Below are 16,066 nucleotides of genomic sequence, written 5' to 3'. Positions count from 1 at the left end.
TAAGTGGATTCTTGCAGACACTGTGAAATATTCGTACCTTGAGGGAAGATTAGTTTTCGACAGTCATAACGTAGGCTCCTCCCTAAACATGTCCATGAAAAGAGAAGAGCAGCAGCTCTTTATTTGCTGACATTGTCTCGCTGCGTCCTTGTCTCTTGCCTTTTATTTAGATTTCAAGTTCTTCACAGCAGAGACCATCTTTCATCCTCTTTGCACGGTGTCACACATAAGGGGATATTGTCCATGACTAACGCGGGAGGGTAGCACAAATAACAACATTTCATGGCTAGGGGCATACAGGGGTTATCACTGCTACAAACTGCAAACAAAACTGCAAAGCTCTGAGGAGCTCAGATGAGCTCCAGCATATCTTACTATGATAGTTTGAGATGCAATTGCAGAGCTCAAGAGCAATCCTTGAGCACTAAGTGCTCACACTGAGGGCAGCAAAAGACTGACCCCCCCGAGCCAAAGCTCCCAGAAGCTACTGACCCACATTTCAGAAGAAGAAATACTTGTCTCAAGCTCAGTAAATCTTTAAAGAAGCGCTGGCAGAATCTGATGAACCCCCATCCATCTCCAGCTAGCTGATAAACCAGTTCAGCCAAATGCGCCTGAGAGGAAGCTAAATCCAGATCTGCCCTTGAGGAAGGCAGGACCGGCTCTGAGCTAAGGGAAATGCGGGAACTAAAATGACTCCTTACCCCTAAAGGGGAAAAGTATTCCAGCACCCACACACACTGCAGAAGTAGAGACTACACTGAAACCAGGGCAGTATTAACAGAGAGCGTGGAGGCCAGCAGCTGAGCAGAAGGGCATCAGGCAAGACAACAAAAATGGGTGGGGAGGCAATGGGTCACGCATCATGGCAATCAAAGAGTAAGAACTGTCTGTTGTTACCAGAAGCCAAAAGCTTTTTAGGGGTCCTTAGGACAATCAGAAGACACATCCCCCAAAAGGTGGTTCACTGCCTGCTCTACATTAAGACAGTGCAACCTTTCAAACCCCTGGCAAGCCCTATTAACTAGGCCATAATCCTCCCCCCTCAGGCCTCACAAAACCCAATAAAGTCGTTATTGCCAAAAGGGTGCACTACACACAGATGTGTTCAGCTATTAATGGGGTTTGCAACTATTTTCTGTCTGGTAAGATAAATGATGAACAGAAGGAGCACACCCTTGGGTTTGACCAGAATGCTGCTGAAAAGAGAAGAGGAAAAAAGCTTCGTGGAAAGGCAGGAGGAAGAAGGAGATCAGATGCCAGGGAGAATCCTAAAGCAGTGATGCTCCCCTGCAAGCCCTGATGCGGATCATGCACCCGAACTGCTTCACTCAGCTGCATAGCACAAGTACCGAGGTTGTACCCTGATGGATGGTAGATAAAAGCTGGATGCAGAAGCCATGACAAAAGGCTGTATACTCCATCTACTGCTCTAACTGGGAAAACCGCCCAACAGACTCGCTGCCGGGCACGGTGAAGTTTGTATGCGTCCCTCAGCACCCCTTTTCTCAGTTTTATCTGTTTTCCTGAAAACTCATTAACTTCCCCTGGCCACAGTCATGCTTGTTGCTTAATTGCTACCCGTGATGAAACCAGGCCGTGGAGACCACAGCAGATTCATTACCTCTCTCAGTTAAAACTTTACTACTGCGGTTTTCAGGACTAACACTGGTGGTAACTCCTCTAAGGACACCATTTAAGCAGCCCTGGCTGCTGCAGACCTTTACTGTAATAACATCCATTAAACTGAGCCAACCTGCTACAACACTGCTGTCTTACAGGAACATGAAGAAACAAATTTAAAGAATCAGAAATACATATGCTACGTTGAAGAAATTGACCCAGAGCCTCGAGACTGCCCCGGAGTGACCCTCACAACCCATGGGCTTTCCCAGTCCCGCTCTCCTTTTCCATATGGAGACGCTGCCTCCACAAGGGAAACAACTAAACTGTTGATTCTCCAGTGCCTCGTTTCCCATGCAGCTCTTGCATGGCTGGAAAGGACCAGTGGAAACTGCTAATAAATTTAGCTTCTACGGCTTCATGTTTGCCTTGTACAAGCATCGGTGCCTGCAGAAAGCACAAGGGAAAGCGCTGCTCAACGAACAAATGCAAACAAAACACAGAAATCAAGAACGGACTTTGCCCACAATTGCTCCCGTCCCCAAATCGTTGCAAGGGAAATGAATTTAGAGCAAAGAACACTGTAAAACATAGGTCAGCGATGCAGTTTTTAACTCTGTGGTGTCACTAAGAAAAAGGATGAGCCACTTCCATCACACTTCATGGGTGCTGGGGGTGATGCCTGTACAGAAACCCTTGCAGCAGGACTTCACTGAGGCTCCGGCTGGCTGCTGGGAAGGTCTGAGAGCAGCGACAACTGCAGTATTATTTGTGCTGTCTCCTTTGGTTCAGAACACATCATTATTAGAAGCTGTTCTGTGGGCCCTCTTCCATGTGAGTCCCTTAAGACAGGCTGCACTGCAATTACATTTTTTTCCTATTTGGCTTTCATTTAGGAAAACTGAAAATCACTGAGAACTGCTGCCAACACTGACCTTTATTTTCACCCAAAGACACAAATCAACTAGGTGTGACACACACTTTCATTCCCCTTTTCCGTCTTTTCTTTCTTCTACCAAATAAATACTTTTAAGTTAATGAACATCAGCTCAGCACTGAGCCTGTAAAGAAACACACACGGGAGATGAATTAGTCACAATGCTCATAGTTCAACATTATAGCGGTAGAAACATATAAATATATTCAAAGGTTTTGTTTTACAGCATTTGAAGTGCAACAAGTCATTTAACAACCAAAAATGTTAGAAACCATCATCTGACAGACTAAAGACCACCACCAGCAGTATTCCAAAGCAACGCCAAGCCCACAGGGAGCAATTTAACATCATTCTAGAGGAGACTTTTTTGGTGTAAAAGGAAAAAATAAGGCAGTGCACAAAGTGACTTGGTATTTTAAATTCTTAAATATAGTAGTTGACAATAGTGTAATGAAAACAAATGGAAGATGGAAGGGGCTGGGAAGAGGAGGCTGGGAGAGGGGAAACAACCCACAAGGCCAGCTGGTCTCTTGTGAAAATATCGACTGAATTGCAGCATTTTGGAATCACTGATAACACTGTAAACAAAAAAGGTAACTGCTTAAAAAAAGGTGACTGCGTGCGTAATCCAGGGCTTTTCATAGCTCCCTCATTAGCTGACGGATTCTTGAATAAGCATTCTTTCTCTCCCTCCCCCTTTTTTCACTGAACCAAGTCAAACTATCTGGCCAAACACCAAGCTGTACTGATGACTGGCGCCCATCTCCAGGCCTGTGCGTAGGTCACTACTTCAGCCAGGGATGTGATTTTCCAGGACTAACGTAAGCTACAGCGCAGGAGCGATTCTATCCCCATAAACATCTTTCTTTGAGGTGGGGACAGGTCTGTAGGCACGATGCCTGAGGGGAAGACCGGGTCTTGAGCCCCTCATGTTGCAGCACAACAGTTGAAGCAGTCGGTGTGATGGGTCACACTGATACAAGGCAGCGGGGAGCTTGTATGAGCGACAGCAAGTTGGGCTCACCAGAGGGATGCAGAGCTCAACAGAAAGTGCTCATCTCAGAGCTGCCTTCTCTGAGAAGGCGGCACATGTTAAAAGCAACCACAAAGCATAATGTCCCACTGACAGGGCTTCAGCAGAGAGCAGGTTCCCACTCGCCCCTACCCTTCCCACCCCGAGTACTTCCACTGCGATAATAAAGAGCATCTGCCTTAATGGGAACAACCACGTGAGCGTCCCTGGCCTGCTGACGCAGCAGAACAGTTCAGCAACAAGCAGCTGTACTGACACGCACGTGGAGCTGACCTCACGCTGGCTGCTCAGCCAAAAGCCAGTTCTCCAAATTCAACACATCTGAGGGATCAGCGAGATTCAGTTTTGTGTAATGGGGGGGGGGGGGGAGAAAAAGACATTTGAGAAGACGTGGTTTGTGACAGTTTCCTACAGACACAGTTGCTGGTTTCCACACCACCTCCTAAACCCACACGTGCTCAGGAAGGAGACGTTTATTCTCTTATTTCTGTTTTCAAATTTTTGGTACAAAGTTTATTTTCAGCAGTTCCCACATGATCCTTTTCTTCTCCCAGCGTCTTTCAGGATTTTCCTCTCTCTGATTTATTTTCTTTATCTGTTGAAGCAAAAGCAGTAATTGCTACAGAAAGCAATAATGGCAATATTACAAGTATGTTACAGCAGCATCCATCGTCTCTTTGCCTCAAAAAAAATAACAAAAATAAATCCAAAGACAAGATCCGTCCTGCCACAAAGGCTTACGGTGGTAACATCCAGAAGTATGCTGCGTTCCCATAGAGGAGTTGTACAAGTCCAGCACAACTTCCCAAGTTTGTGCAGAGCCTGATAAATAAGACACAGAAATATCAGTTACGTTATACTGTTTCTAAGAACTTTTACTCTGTAAAATGTTTGGTCACTCAAAGCTATAAGCTTAATCACATATCAAAGAACACAGGCAGTAAAGCCCATCTTACTAGAACATATAGTATTAGGCCAAACAAAATATAAGAGGACAAAATCTAGTGGTCACTGAAGCCTCTTCAAAAAAGGTCTAAAACAGAATGTTTCCATCGTGTATCAGAATAAAAATGTACTGTATTAAAATCTGATTTTTTTTGTGGTTTTCTTTTTTTTTTTTTTTTTTTTTTTTTAAAAGCTGTCTTTTGATCAGTCTTCTATTTACAGTGCAGAACTTCTGCAAACTGCAGTAGTTTAACTTTGGCACAACACTAAGTTCCAATCCTTTTGAGTATTCAAGTCCTGTGTGTGTCCAAAAATGTTCCTGGTTTCACGAAAGATTAGGCCCATTCACAGTTAACCAGTTCTCTTGAACTTTTTCAAGAATTGCTTCCCCTTCACCACACTGGGCAGCTACAAAGGAAAGACACTGTAAGCTATTGCATCATTCAAAAGAAACTCTTCATTCTAAAACAGTGACAGTATTGTTGCTTCCTTTAACATCACAGACACCAGACAGATCACACAGACGGCTACACTCCGGACACCTTCTAAAAACCTTGCTGGTCGTTAGTGAATCGTCTTCCTCATACTTCAAATACACAACAACGCATTAACTTGATTTCATTTCACATGTCGAACAGGACATTTAAATATATTGCAATATATTATAGAAAATTGCAAAGCGCCATCATTTCTGTAAACGAGACCGACACCTATAACTCTCCTGTGCACATGAAGAGCAGTACCCAGTGCCACGTTTTCTATACAATATAAAGCCTTCCCAGGTAGGGCGACTCATTTTAGTGCATTTCTGTACAGACTGTAAGCACACATGCAGATAGCCAACTATGCAAAACTGGAAACACTCCTGTAAGCTGGAACTGGAGGTGGGGGGAACATTCTGAAATCATAATGGAGCTCTTGTAGCTGATCGTTTCGTATCACGGATGAAGAATCTTCCATCATTCTAGCAGATTCCTTAGGGAAAGTTTCATAATAGGTATCTAGTACTGAATAAGCATAAGGAAATACTTTCATCAACTGGGACACAAGTATTATGTGTCTAACACATTCCAAGTTATGCACAGTCCAATGTTTATATAGTAACCTTATCTCCACAATACTTGAGAAACCCCAAATCATTGTTATGCCACAGTATTATAACCAAAGGATCAGTTACTTTATCCACCACCTTAGTGCTACCTGCTCAAGAATAAAAGAAAAAAACGAAAGCAAAAAAGGAAACAAAACAAACCAAAAGGCCTCACACTTCCCAAAAAGCGCCACGTTGGAAGCAGAGGTAAGTACCATTGCAAACCACAGCACCAAGGTCCGTGCTGCAATCCAGCCAGGTAAAGACCCATCTCACCTCATTTCAGCTGTCTGTAGTGTCAGTGTCTGCCCACAAGCCACGTGTCACACACACTCAGTGGGGTTGAGGCTTGTCTGACCAGCTCCAGACACACGGGGTGAGCAGCCCTGCATTCGCTGGGCATGCTGACTGAGGGTGTCTTGCTCAAATGCAGACATCGATACGCCATCAGACAAATCCTACCTTAACTCACGAGAAGTGCTACGGGATCCTCAGTTACCACTCTACATCTTGCAATGTTGTCTAAGTGGGTTTTGCAATGACTGGAAAAGTGCAGATGCTCTTCACTGCAGAAGGAGAAAAACCCCCGAGAGCTCCAACCATTAAACTTGAAAATACTGGTTATAACCCACCTGTGCTTTGGAACATCCCTTCTTTAAATGTGAGAAAACCGCACAGAAATCTCAGCTATGGAGTGGGTGTAAGTAGCTGCTGAGGGGATTTTTCACTTTCTGTTACAACTTTCATTTTAAAATCTTTTCCTATATAATTTTAACACATAACCAAACCTCGAGTAGCTTGACTGATGAGTTTGTGTCATGCTACTTGGTAATTCTACTTATCCTAGGATATCACAAGCTTGACACAGGCGTAACCCAGCACTGTTCAGTGCAGGGAACTGAGCCCTCTACTAGCCCTTCCCGCCCCTCATTTACACACTTATCCCAGGTATTATGAACAACTCTCAACAGTTTTACTGCTTCCTGATCATCGACACTATCTTTCCATTACTACTGAGTGTAGGCAAAATTATTTTCCAAGAAAAATAAATTAAATCAAAGAAAGTAGCTATATTTCATTGCACTCCACTTTTGTGCATTCAGGTTAGGGCAGGGATATTTAATATTACAGAAGCTTAAAGATCATCTTCTCTCCTTGGGAGATATGAATATAGACAGACACGGGACTCAGGTGGAGGACGCAAATCAACACTATCCTATTTACAGAAGCAAATACTGATATCCAGCCTGAATACACAGTACTCCATTAAGTGCAAAAGGGAGAACGCTCCCGACCATAAACTACAGCTTGGTTACTCAGCAGCCAGAGACCAGATGTCAGAGTCACTGCTGCGCTCTCATTTCAGAAGGAAACGGAGGAGGAAGAGGAGAGTGAATGCATCTTTGGGCTTTCTGGCCTACAGGGGCTGTGTAAGGCCATGAATCACTTTGTCCGGGCTCCAGAAATGCTTTCTCTGCTCTGTAGAGGACAAGGGAAGGCATTCGCCTGCCTCAAGAGTTCCTTGGCGAGCAGGAAGAAAATGGGCTTTTGCCCAAAGTCAGCATCATGCCTTAGAAAAATTGTCATGTGCAGGCATTGCACGAGTTTCCTTCCCAATAATCAAAGTTACAGCCAGGCCCCATACTGCATATAATGTCATGAAAAAGCAGTTTTTAAAATGGTGCTGGGCGAGGTTAAAAAAGGGAATGGCCTCATTTACTAGGGTGTATTAGAGATAATCCACTAAATTCTAATCATGAGGTCCTAGATATCTTTCCTCTCCTTTGCGTTCAAAGCAAAGCAGAGATTTCCGTGTGCTCAAAATGAGTGATGGCAATACTTTACTCGTTCTGTCAGAACAGCATGAGAAAAACTTGTTTTGCTTATCAGCTTCTAGGTAAGTGAATTCTGCAGGGCAAGCAAAAGTCAGAGTCTTCAAGCTTCTGCATTTTCCCTTCTTACAAGCCAGCACTCTGTTAGTTCATTCAAACCTCCAGGGAGGAATAGGTCTGACCTTCTTTTTACAACAAATATTAACCTTGGGGTCATTCGGAGTTTGATACTGGGAAGACATCACTATTTAAGACAGAACTGTGCTCTTTCATTGTGCTCAGAAGCAAGAGCAAAACATGCCATGAAGCAACACAATACACTGAAGGTGGGATGCCTCACCCAATTTAACACTGCTTTTAGCCCTTCTCCCTCTCTGTTCTGGCACAGGGTTACCTTTATTCTCTCTTTAGCTGAATTGCAGAGTCAGCGGTTAACCAGCATCATCAGATCAGGTACTCCTGACAGAAACAGCAGATGAAGAGGAAAGCTCTACCTTAGCTCTAAAGGAACTGATGCTCACAGCTGAGTTCTGAAGCTGCTCCCAAGGAAGACTGAGAAACCAGCCACCTAGAGGTGAGACCTGAACAAGATCAGAGTTTCTTCATCTCACTGTCAGTGATGATCACTGAAGCCTGGCTCATAACCAGCTCAAACCTAAGAGGTGAAGCTCCACAGAAATACAGAAGCCATAGCACAGGCTCATCTATACACAGTTCTTTACTCCACACGGAGATCAACAAATCCGTACATGGACACTCACCCCAGGGCAGATGGACTTTCTTGCCCCTCACCGCCCCACTGTCAACACAGCTCAGCCCAGGTGCCTTCCAAAACACCTTGCAGGTGTGAAAGCTACAAGAGGGAGCGGTGCTGCAGAGGTGCACTGTCGATGAGCACAGAGATGCTCAGATTCATCACCCATTGACACACTTGCTGATGTGCTTAAGTTGAGGAAGTTTCCTGCATGAAACTGGGATGATGAGAAGGTGCCTCATCCTACCCCCAGGCGATTTCTGTTTCCCTTGGGTGACTACACAGCGTGCCTTAGGCACCTAGGTAAGGAGCACAGCAGCCTGAGGCTGGCTACACCACTGCTACCAGAAGCTTTGAGTTCCCACCACCCACCACTACAATTCACAGAGAAAATACACCAGCATGCTGACAGCTCCTTCCAATGCTTCTCCTGTCAGTCCTCATACGAGAGGCCTCCAGAAGGAGTTTCGCTCCCTCCCAGTATGCAGTGCAAATATACACATGCTGTAAACACGAAATAAACTGGTAATTAATGGACTCTGTTTGTTCAAACAGAAATAACAGACAGACTATGAGCAATAACGAATGCATGCAAGTGCTGCCTTCAGGCTGAACCCACCCAGATTTTTCTCATCCTTGGCACAACTGAAAGGCTTAAGCCCGAAGGAAACGTGGGTACACTGCATCTCCCATTAGCCAACCCACAGCACATGGTTTAATTTCGATTTTACATTCTGCAAAGAGACAACGTTCCTCAGTGGGCTGTAAATACTATTATAACCAGTGGAATACATGGAACTGTAATATTTACAGCTGAGAATCTGGGCTGGTCTACATCAGCTACCATCTCTGACCGTTCCACCGAAAGAATATGTCCAATCCAACTATATTTAGTCTGATAAACAATGTATTTCCTCTTCCTGTGTTTTTCAGACCAGATGTGCTAAGGCCTACCATTATAGCTGAGTGTTATTTAACAGAACACTGCCAAAATGGAAGATTTCCTGGTTTGATGGTATAATTAACTTGGATCTTTATCTTTTCCCATCTTTTAGAGAAGGTCGGATTTAATGTTAACCTAAAAGCAGTCTCTGCTAACAAAAAAATGAGCTGTTTATTTAGACAGGTTGCTTGGGTGAGGGGTTTTTTGTTTGTTTTGTGGGGGTTTTTTTGTGAAGAATATTAATTCTGGGTCAATCTTAAGGATTAAGGCAACTCTAGATTTTGCCTGCTAGAGGCATATTCCCAAGGATTTTAAGGATTTGCTTTAATATTTTTGGAAACTTAAAAATAGCATCTCTTTCCCTACTAGCTTTGTCCTTTCCCACTCAGCAAGCACTGTATTCCCAGCGGAGAATCTTTCTTCTATCTGCTGGAATCTACCACAGCCTCATCCATACCATTACCAGCCAAACAAGAATACTTTCCAACCACATGTAAAAGCCAAAGCTGAACAGGCCAGATCCTGATCTCTCCTACATCACCTCGCACCCAGAGCCAGAAACACTCCAGTGAAATAAGCTGACAACACGGTTTTGCTTCTCCCCCACCCCAAAGTTAAACCGAGGGCTTCTTAGCTATCCCTCTCCAGCACCATGGCTGCTTTGTGCCTCACTGATTTCAACCGCGGAAGCCAGAGAATAGTTCCATCATCAAATTCACCTCACACACCAACAGCCATTGCCCTTTTCTTCCCAGCAATCTCAAAAGCTCACCCTGGTAAAATGGTTTTCATACAGAACATCCTCCTGCAACTCAAGCAGCCTGTTCAATCTGGGGGCAGAAAGGCAGCTAAAGCGACCACAGAGAAGGTGAGACCAGGAGGTTAACAGTATTTTTTGCTGGACATTATTCCCTTTCTTGCTTTGACCTGGGTTGCATCCATGCTCATGTAGGAAAACAAGATCTAATACGGATTCCTCTGCTTCAGAAAATCATGACTAAAATGACTTTCTTGGTCCTTTGACAGTTACCACAGTGAGAGAGTAATTCTACAATTGGTTCCTGGAGAAGTGGAAACATTGGGACGCATTTTCTCGACGCTAATCTCTCATAGGTCATCGGATACAGAAGCCTACAGAGAAGATGCTGACAGGCGTGCAAAAGGAGATTGCACGCATCCTTTCCATTAGTGCCAACGTAAAAGCAGACAACGCTGGTGACAGGAGCACCAATCCATCATCATCTTTTGACATCTAAATAGAAAGCAACTTATCCCTAAAACATGCAGACTGACAGCAGCAAGAACACAACCTACTCTTCCTCAATGTACCAGTTCTATGAACGCCACACATCTGCCTAAACTAACTTCTGTGAATTTGGCCTGTTGTTTTTAAGTTGCTAATTCGAACTCTTACAACAACTTCGTTTTGAAACTAAATGGCCTTTTCTACCCCCTGTTTTAAAGACACTTACTCAAGATGTGGATGTTTCACATCAGATTAAACTACTTCTGCAGTTCAGTTCAGGCAGATCAAACCACCTCTAGAAATAAGTGCATTCACCCAGCAGCCCTAAGAACAATAACGAGCAGAGCGGCGAGCTCAATCCACCAGGATGAATTTAAGTTAAACCTGCACACACATCATTCAACAGGGCTATCGCTGAAGAACAATTAAACACTGGCATGTTTATCATTCCTAAGCATCTAAAAGCCATATAACTTCATTTTGTTTGAGAATTAAACATCATGTCATTGCCACAACTTACTTGAAAACCTTTCTTAATAGCACCCGAAGACACTTTGCATCTCTGTATCTGTGTATTCTTACGACCCCCATAAGCAACTCTGAATGCCTTTTAGGCAGTTTCCACCTCACGTTTACCTTCAAATTCAGTGTAAGATTTCAAGAATTATTTTTTTTTAGGTAGAAATATACATACTTTTCTTACCATTTCCAACAAAGGAAAGAATGCACAAGCTAAAAATGAATGTTACTATCAACTGCATCAAGTCTGTCAGGCATTTAAATTAAATTGGTGTAGGATACACTGATTAAATGTAACGAAAAGCATCTTCTAGCATTAGACTCATTCAGTTAGCTCATAATTATCAACAAGCAACATTTCAGCACAAGTTCTGTAAACCCAAAACACTCTGAAGATACACGAAAGGTGCCAGTATCACCTCGTTTTCTTAAACCAAGCCATCCTCACCCCTAGGTTCATTGATTCCTTTGTTACACTTTTCCCCTTCTCTTTTGTTTTGAACTCTTTCCTTAAGAAATAAACCCAGGCCTTGAAACCTTTCAGGTGAAGTGATGTTTGCAAAAAGACATCCTAGGTTTTTGTATGTTCCTCCTTCGTGAGCAGGCAATGTTCTCCTACATCAACAAAAAAAAATGAGTCTGTGGTTTTTTTGGAATTAAACAACATAAGGCAATTAAATATTGAGAAGCAGTCACGTGAATGATGAACATGAACCTTCCCATCAGTAACGTGGAAGAGGAGGAGCTGAACTGGATCCGATTTATAATCCCATGTCCTAGGCTAGGCCTGAGGATGTCCACCTCTTGCAGCAAGGAAGCAAATAGTCGTTGCCTGCTTGCAGGTTGCATCTTGCAGGTTGCATCTTGCCCAGGTTCTTTCAGGTGGAAGAAAGATGCTAAGCAGGTGCTTGCTAAACTGAAGGCCATGAAGAAATCATTTGGCTCTTCACCGTAACATCAAACCCATTAATAGGTTTTTGGCCCCCCAATCCCAAATTGCACATCAATCTGACTTTGAAAGTTTACGCTTAACATGTCGGGGGGGTTCCCAAGTATCGCTATCATCCGTTTCTTCCTCATCTTCCTGATCTTCCAACATTTCATCTTCCTCCTCATTCTCATCAAACAGCTCTATTCCAAGTTCTAATCTCCTTTGCCTTTCTGCAAACCACTCTCTGACCTGCTCATATCCCATGTGAGATTTGGCTACCAGTTCATCGAGGTCTTGCTCATTAAGGAATTTGTGCTTCATATAGTAGTCCTTCAGGATTGCTGTTCCAGTTTTGAATTTTATGACAGACACACCTCTGTCCCAGCAATTTAACCTCTTGCTTCCCCGAGGCCTCCCCCGAGGCCTGCCTCTCCCCCTCCCTTTTGGTCTTCCTCTCCCTCTCTTCCTTGCAAAGCCTTGGCCGTTCAGACTGTTTGCACTGGCGCTCTGGTAATAATAATACCATTTCAATCCACCGTTTTTCCAGGCGTAGCGAGTATCTCCAAACCAGCTCACGATTTCTGATCTTGGGAGTCCAGTTTCTTCTGCCAGCTTGTTGTATTCCTGTGGAGATGGCCACTGAGTGCGGACAAAGGAACTTTTGAGCATGTGCAACTGCTCTGGTGATTTTTTGCCTATTTTGCTTGAAGTGGAACACCCTGATTTCGGTCCCGCTGCTCCATCTCCCACAGATGTTTCGCCAGCCTCTTCTTTTGAGCTGCCAGCATTGCTCTCGTTCAAGTCAGCTCCTTCTTCCTTCAAGACCTTTGATTTCCTTCTCTCTATAAACCAGGCATCAATCTCTCTCCTGGTGAGTTTGGTTTGGGCTCTTAACCTATTCATCTCTTCATCAGTAAGGACGGGGTTATTAAGAAAACTTGCTTGGAGGACTTGCAGCTGCTCAGCAGTCTTCTCTTTGAATTTCTGTGGGGTGAAATCAGGAAAAGCGCTCCATGATGACTTGTTTTGTGGAGCGGCTCCCGTTGGGGACTCGTTCATTTCATCACTTGAATCAATAACAATGGTGGCACATGAATCACTGTTGAGATGAATCCCATGATTATTCTTTGAGTTTCTCTGATTGTAGCGTGTATCACTGAACCACTTTTTGATCTCTCCTTTAGTCAGGCCCGTTATTTTCATAAGCCTACCAATTTCCGAATCTTGAGGAAACTGATTTTTAAGGTAGCTGACTTTCAGTTCTGCCAGTTGTTCCTTAGTTTTTTTTGCTCGGATGCCGAAGGAGTCAGGATTCATCAAGGCAGATTCATTTTTGATAGGCTGAGGGGCTGGAACAGCAGCTACTTGTTTGGTTTCTGCAATAGGCTGAGCAGTGTGAATCTGACTCTTCTGTAACTGTGTTTGATTTGGGACTCCTGCTACAGTCAAAGCTATTGGGGCTGTTACTGGTAATGTATTTGCACCTGCAACTTGAGTGAGAACTAGTCCTGGCTGACCAACTATTTGGCATGTCTGTAAAATTGAAGGTAAACCATTGCTAGCGGCGGAAATGTGTGCTGGAATAACAGTAATGGTCTGCGGCACAGTATGCACCGTGCCATTAAATTGTTTCCTCCTTGCTTCCTCCACTTCCTCCGGCGTCCAGCTCACACCATGCTTCAGACGCTGGGCAGAAAACCATATTTTAATCTGTTCCTCTGTGTACTTAGCTTGAGTGGAAAGAACAGTGATTTCCGACATGGTTGGATATGGGAATTTATTGTAGGTGTTAAGCAAAAGAGGATTGTTATCCAAAGCAGTATTATAGGCTGGAATGCTATTTACAGGTATTAGGACTTTTGGAATCAGGTTTGAGTTCTGTGGAGCTGTAACAGCTGTTATGACCTGTGCCACCCCAGGCTGAAGCACTGGTGCTGGAGTCACCATCGCACTGGCCACATCCGCTGCACTACCAACAACCGAATGGCTCGCTTTTGACTCAGAAACTGCTGGTGGTGGGTTTTCTACTACTTCTTCAGAGTTTGGCTCGTTTTCAGTTCCCTTTTCTTCACCAGGAATGTCATCAGCTACATTGTGGAAAACAGCAATACGTTTAGTCTCTGTTTTGTTTTTCATCATTTTCATAATAGGAGTTTTGCTAATAGAGATCCCTGATGAGGGGACTTCAGAAGAGTCAGCCTGCTCAGCGTTTTCTTCTCTAACAAAACTCCCATCAAAAGTGAGATCGTTTACTGTTTGTTCAAAGATTGTCTGATTATTACGTTTCACCATGGTCAATTTAAAATTCTCCTCTCCAGGGTGGTACTTCAAATTATGTTCCGAGAGAGCGTCGTATCTTTTGGTAAGGAAATTGCATTCTACGCAAACGTAGGACGAATTTAACACTACGTTGGGATGTTCTGAATCCACATGAAAAGTAAACATATTGAGATCTGGAGTTTGAAAAGTACAGTATTTACACTCGTAACCACCTTCGACTTTATTTGTATTTTTCTGATTGTCTGAATCCACATACTCGTGGGCATCCTCATCACTCGTTACGCTCTCTGCTGCCGGGTTATCCGCTGGTGTCAGTACAGGTGGTCCTTCCTCCAAGTCTGAGACCATTTCTAGATCCGGATCCTGCTCGTTGGCCAAGACCATGCACGGTGTTGTGGATTTTCGTTTACTTGCCATGCCTGTTATGTGAAAATGATGCTGACTGGTCAGATACAGACTCAGCTTCAAGTTCTCCTTGATTAATAATAATGGCTTTCGGTACTTCAAGTCAGTTCTTGTAAAGTCTCAACATTTATCCCATTAGCAGCTTTTCTTTTGTAGTGCAATCAGATTAAAAATTGATAATTGAGGATGAGATGTTGAGACACGCTGTTTTAAAGTCCACATCCACCACCTGCAGCAGAGAAGAGACAGTGGAATTAGTTCAATTTAAAGCGTGGCTTCTATTCTGCTACATATCATGGCTTAAGATAATTTGGGGTTCAGTCTGCCACTGTTCATCCCCTGAAAACCAGCAGACCCATTCCAAGAAGATATACTCAATGCGAAGTTAAAAAAGGCAAAATCCAATCCGCTTATCACAGCCTGAAATGTGTTTTAATTCACGTCAACGCAGAGAAAGGCATAAAACACAGGATGGCGTAAACCAGGTAATTTTCTGACCACTTCCTTTTCTTCAGAAGCCTTTTTTTTGGCACAATGCTGAAGTCAGTTGTCCTGTATGATTTTTGCAGTGTTGCCTGTGAACTGCTTTGCCTAAGTTATGACAACTTCTCCCAACTGCCCTGTGAGCTCAAGTCCTTCCTATCACCAACTCAACCCCAATACGACATCTCCACTACTGAGTCTGTCCTGTCTTTCATGCCGGAGGTTGGGAAGGGTCCTAGAAAAGGCAGGTTTAGAGTGTTCTTCTATTGCCTTACACACACAAGGATGCGCATATGCAGGGCCTTTCTCCCAAGTCTCAAAACAGGCAAAACAATGCCTTTTTAAAACGCTGACAGACAAAAGATGACTATCCTTTCTTCCTCGCTCCCCAAATGTCATTCTCCAATTGAAGACCAATCCCAAACCAATAAAAGTTGATTGCTAGCACATGGCAATTAACTCAAATCTGTTTTCATGCTTCTATGCATTAACAAGGACATGACTGATTGTGTGAACTCTACCAGAGAGAAAAAGCATTAAAGACGGATATAACAAGCAGAAGCCACACAAATTTATGTAAATAATTTTAGGAAAACTAAAGTACCACCAAACAAAGCTGAGGCCTGCAGAAATCCAGAGAATAAATATAATCTCAAATAGCATGGACTAGAGTGAATTTTATCCCACAGGGACCACAACTAGCCTGTTGGAAATGATGCACAGAATTCTGCAGAGGGTTATAAACTCTGTAATCATCCTCCTCTCAAAATAAAATCAGACGCTGATTTCTCATACCAGAAATCCCATAGGTACCTGCATTTTTAGATAGTGGAACATCCTCTACTTCCCAAAGTGAGGGCATTCTGAAGTTCAAGGGGAATACTCAGAGAATACTCTGAATACCTGATTCAGAAGGTTTAGAAAGGGAGCAGCATGTAAAAGGTTAAAAACAGAAGGCCGGCTTTGTTTACGACAAAGTTTTAAAGGAAAAAGAACAGTGTAAAAGGCAGAAAGGCAGTTACAAGGAATGGGAAGAGGGGGAGAA

At 43.5% G+C, this 16,066-nt stretch overlaps 1 protein-coding gene across 4 annotated transcripts in view; it reads right to left on the bottom strand.

Annotated features, from left to right (window-relative positions):
- Positions 1 to 2,542: 2,542 nt before the first annotated feature.
- ZHX1 (zinc fingers and homeoboxes 1) overlaps positions 2,543 to 16,066 on the bottom strand; it is a 31,483-nt gene continuing 17,959 nt past the window's right edge. For all 4 annotated transcript variants that reach the window (XM_030507243.1, XM_030507252.1, XM_030507271.1 and 1 more), the window contains 2 exons: positions 11,371 to 14,767; positions 2,543 to 4,946 (listed from right to left, as the gene is read on the bottom strand). In XM_030507243.1, the coding sequence (XP_030363103.1) occupies positions 11,926 to 14,550 (2,625 nt within the window). In that variant the 5' untranslated portion in view covers positions 14,551 to 14,767 and the 3' untranslated portion in view covers positions 2,543 to 4,946; positions 11,371 to 11,925. The remainder of the gene's footprint in view (positions 4,947 to 11,370; positions 14,768 to 16,066) is intronic.

Source organism: Strigops habroptila, chromosome 1 (assembly GCF_004027225.2).
Source record: "Strigops habroptila isolate Jane chromosome 1, bStrHab1.2.pri, whole genome shotgun sequence".
In the NCBI taxonomy this organism is placed as follows: Eukaryota; Metazoa; Chordata; class Aves; order Psittaciformes; family Psittacidae; genus Strigops; species Strigops habroptila.
This window is presented reverse-complemented; position numbering and strand designations above follow the sequence as displayed.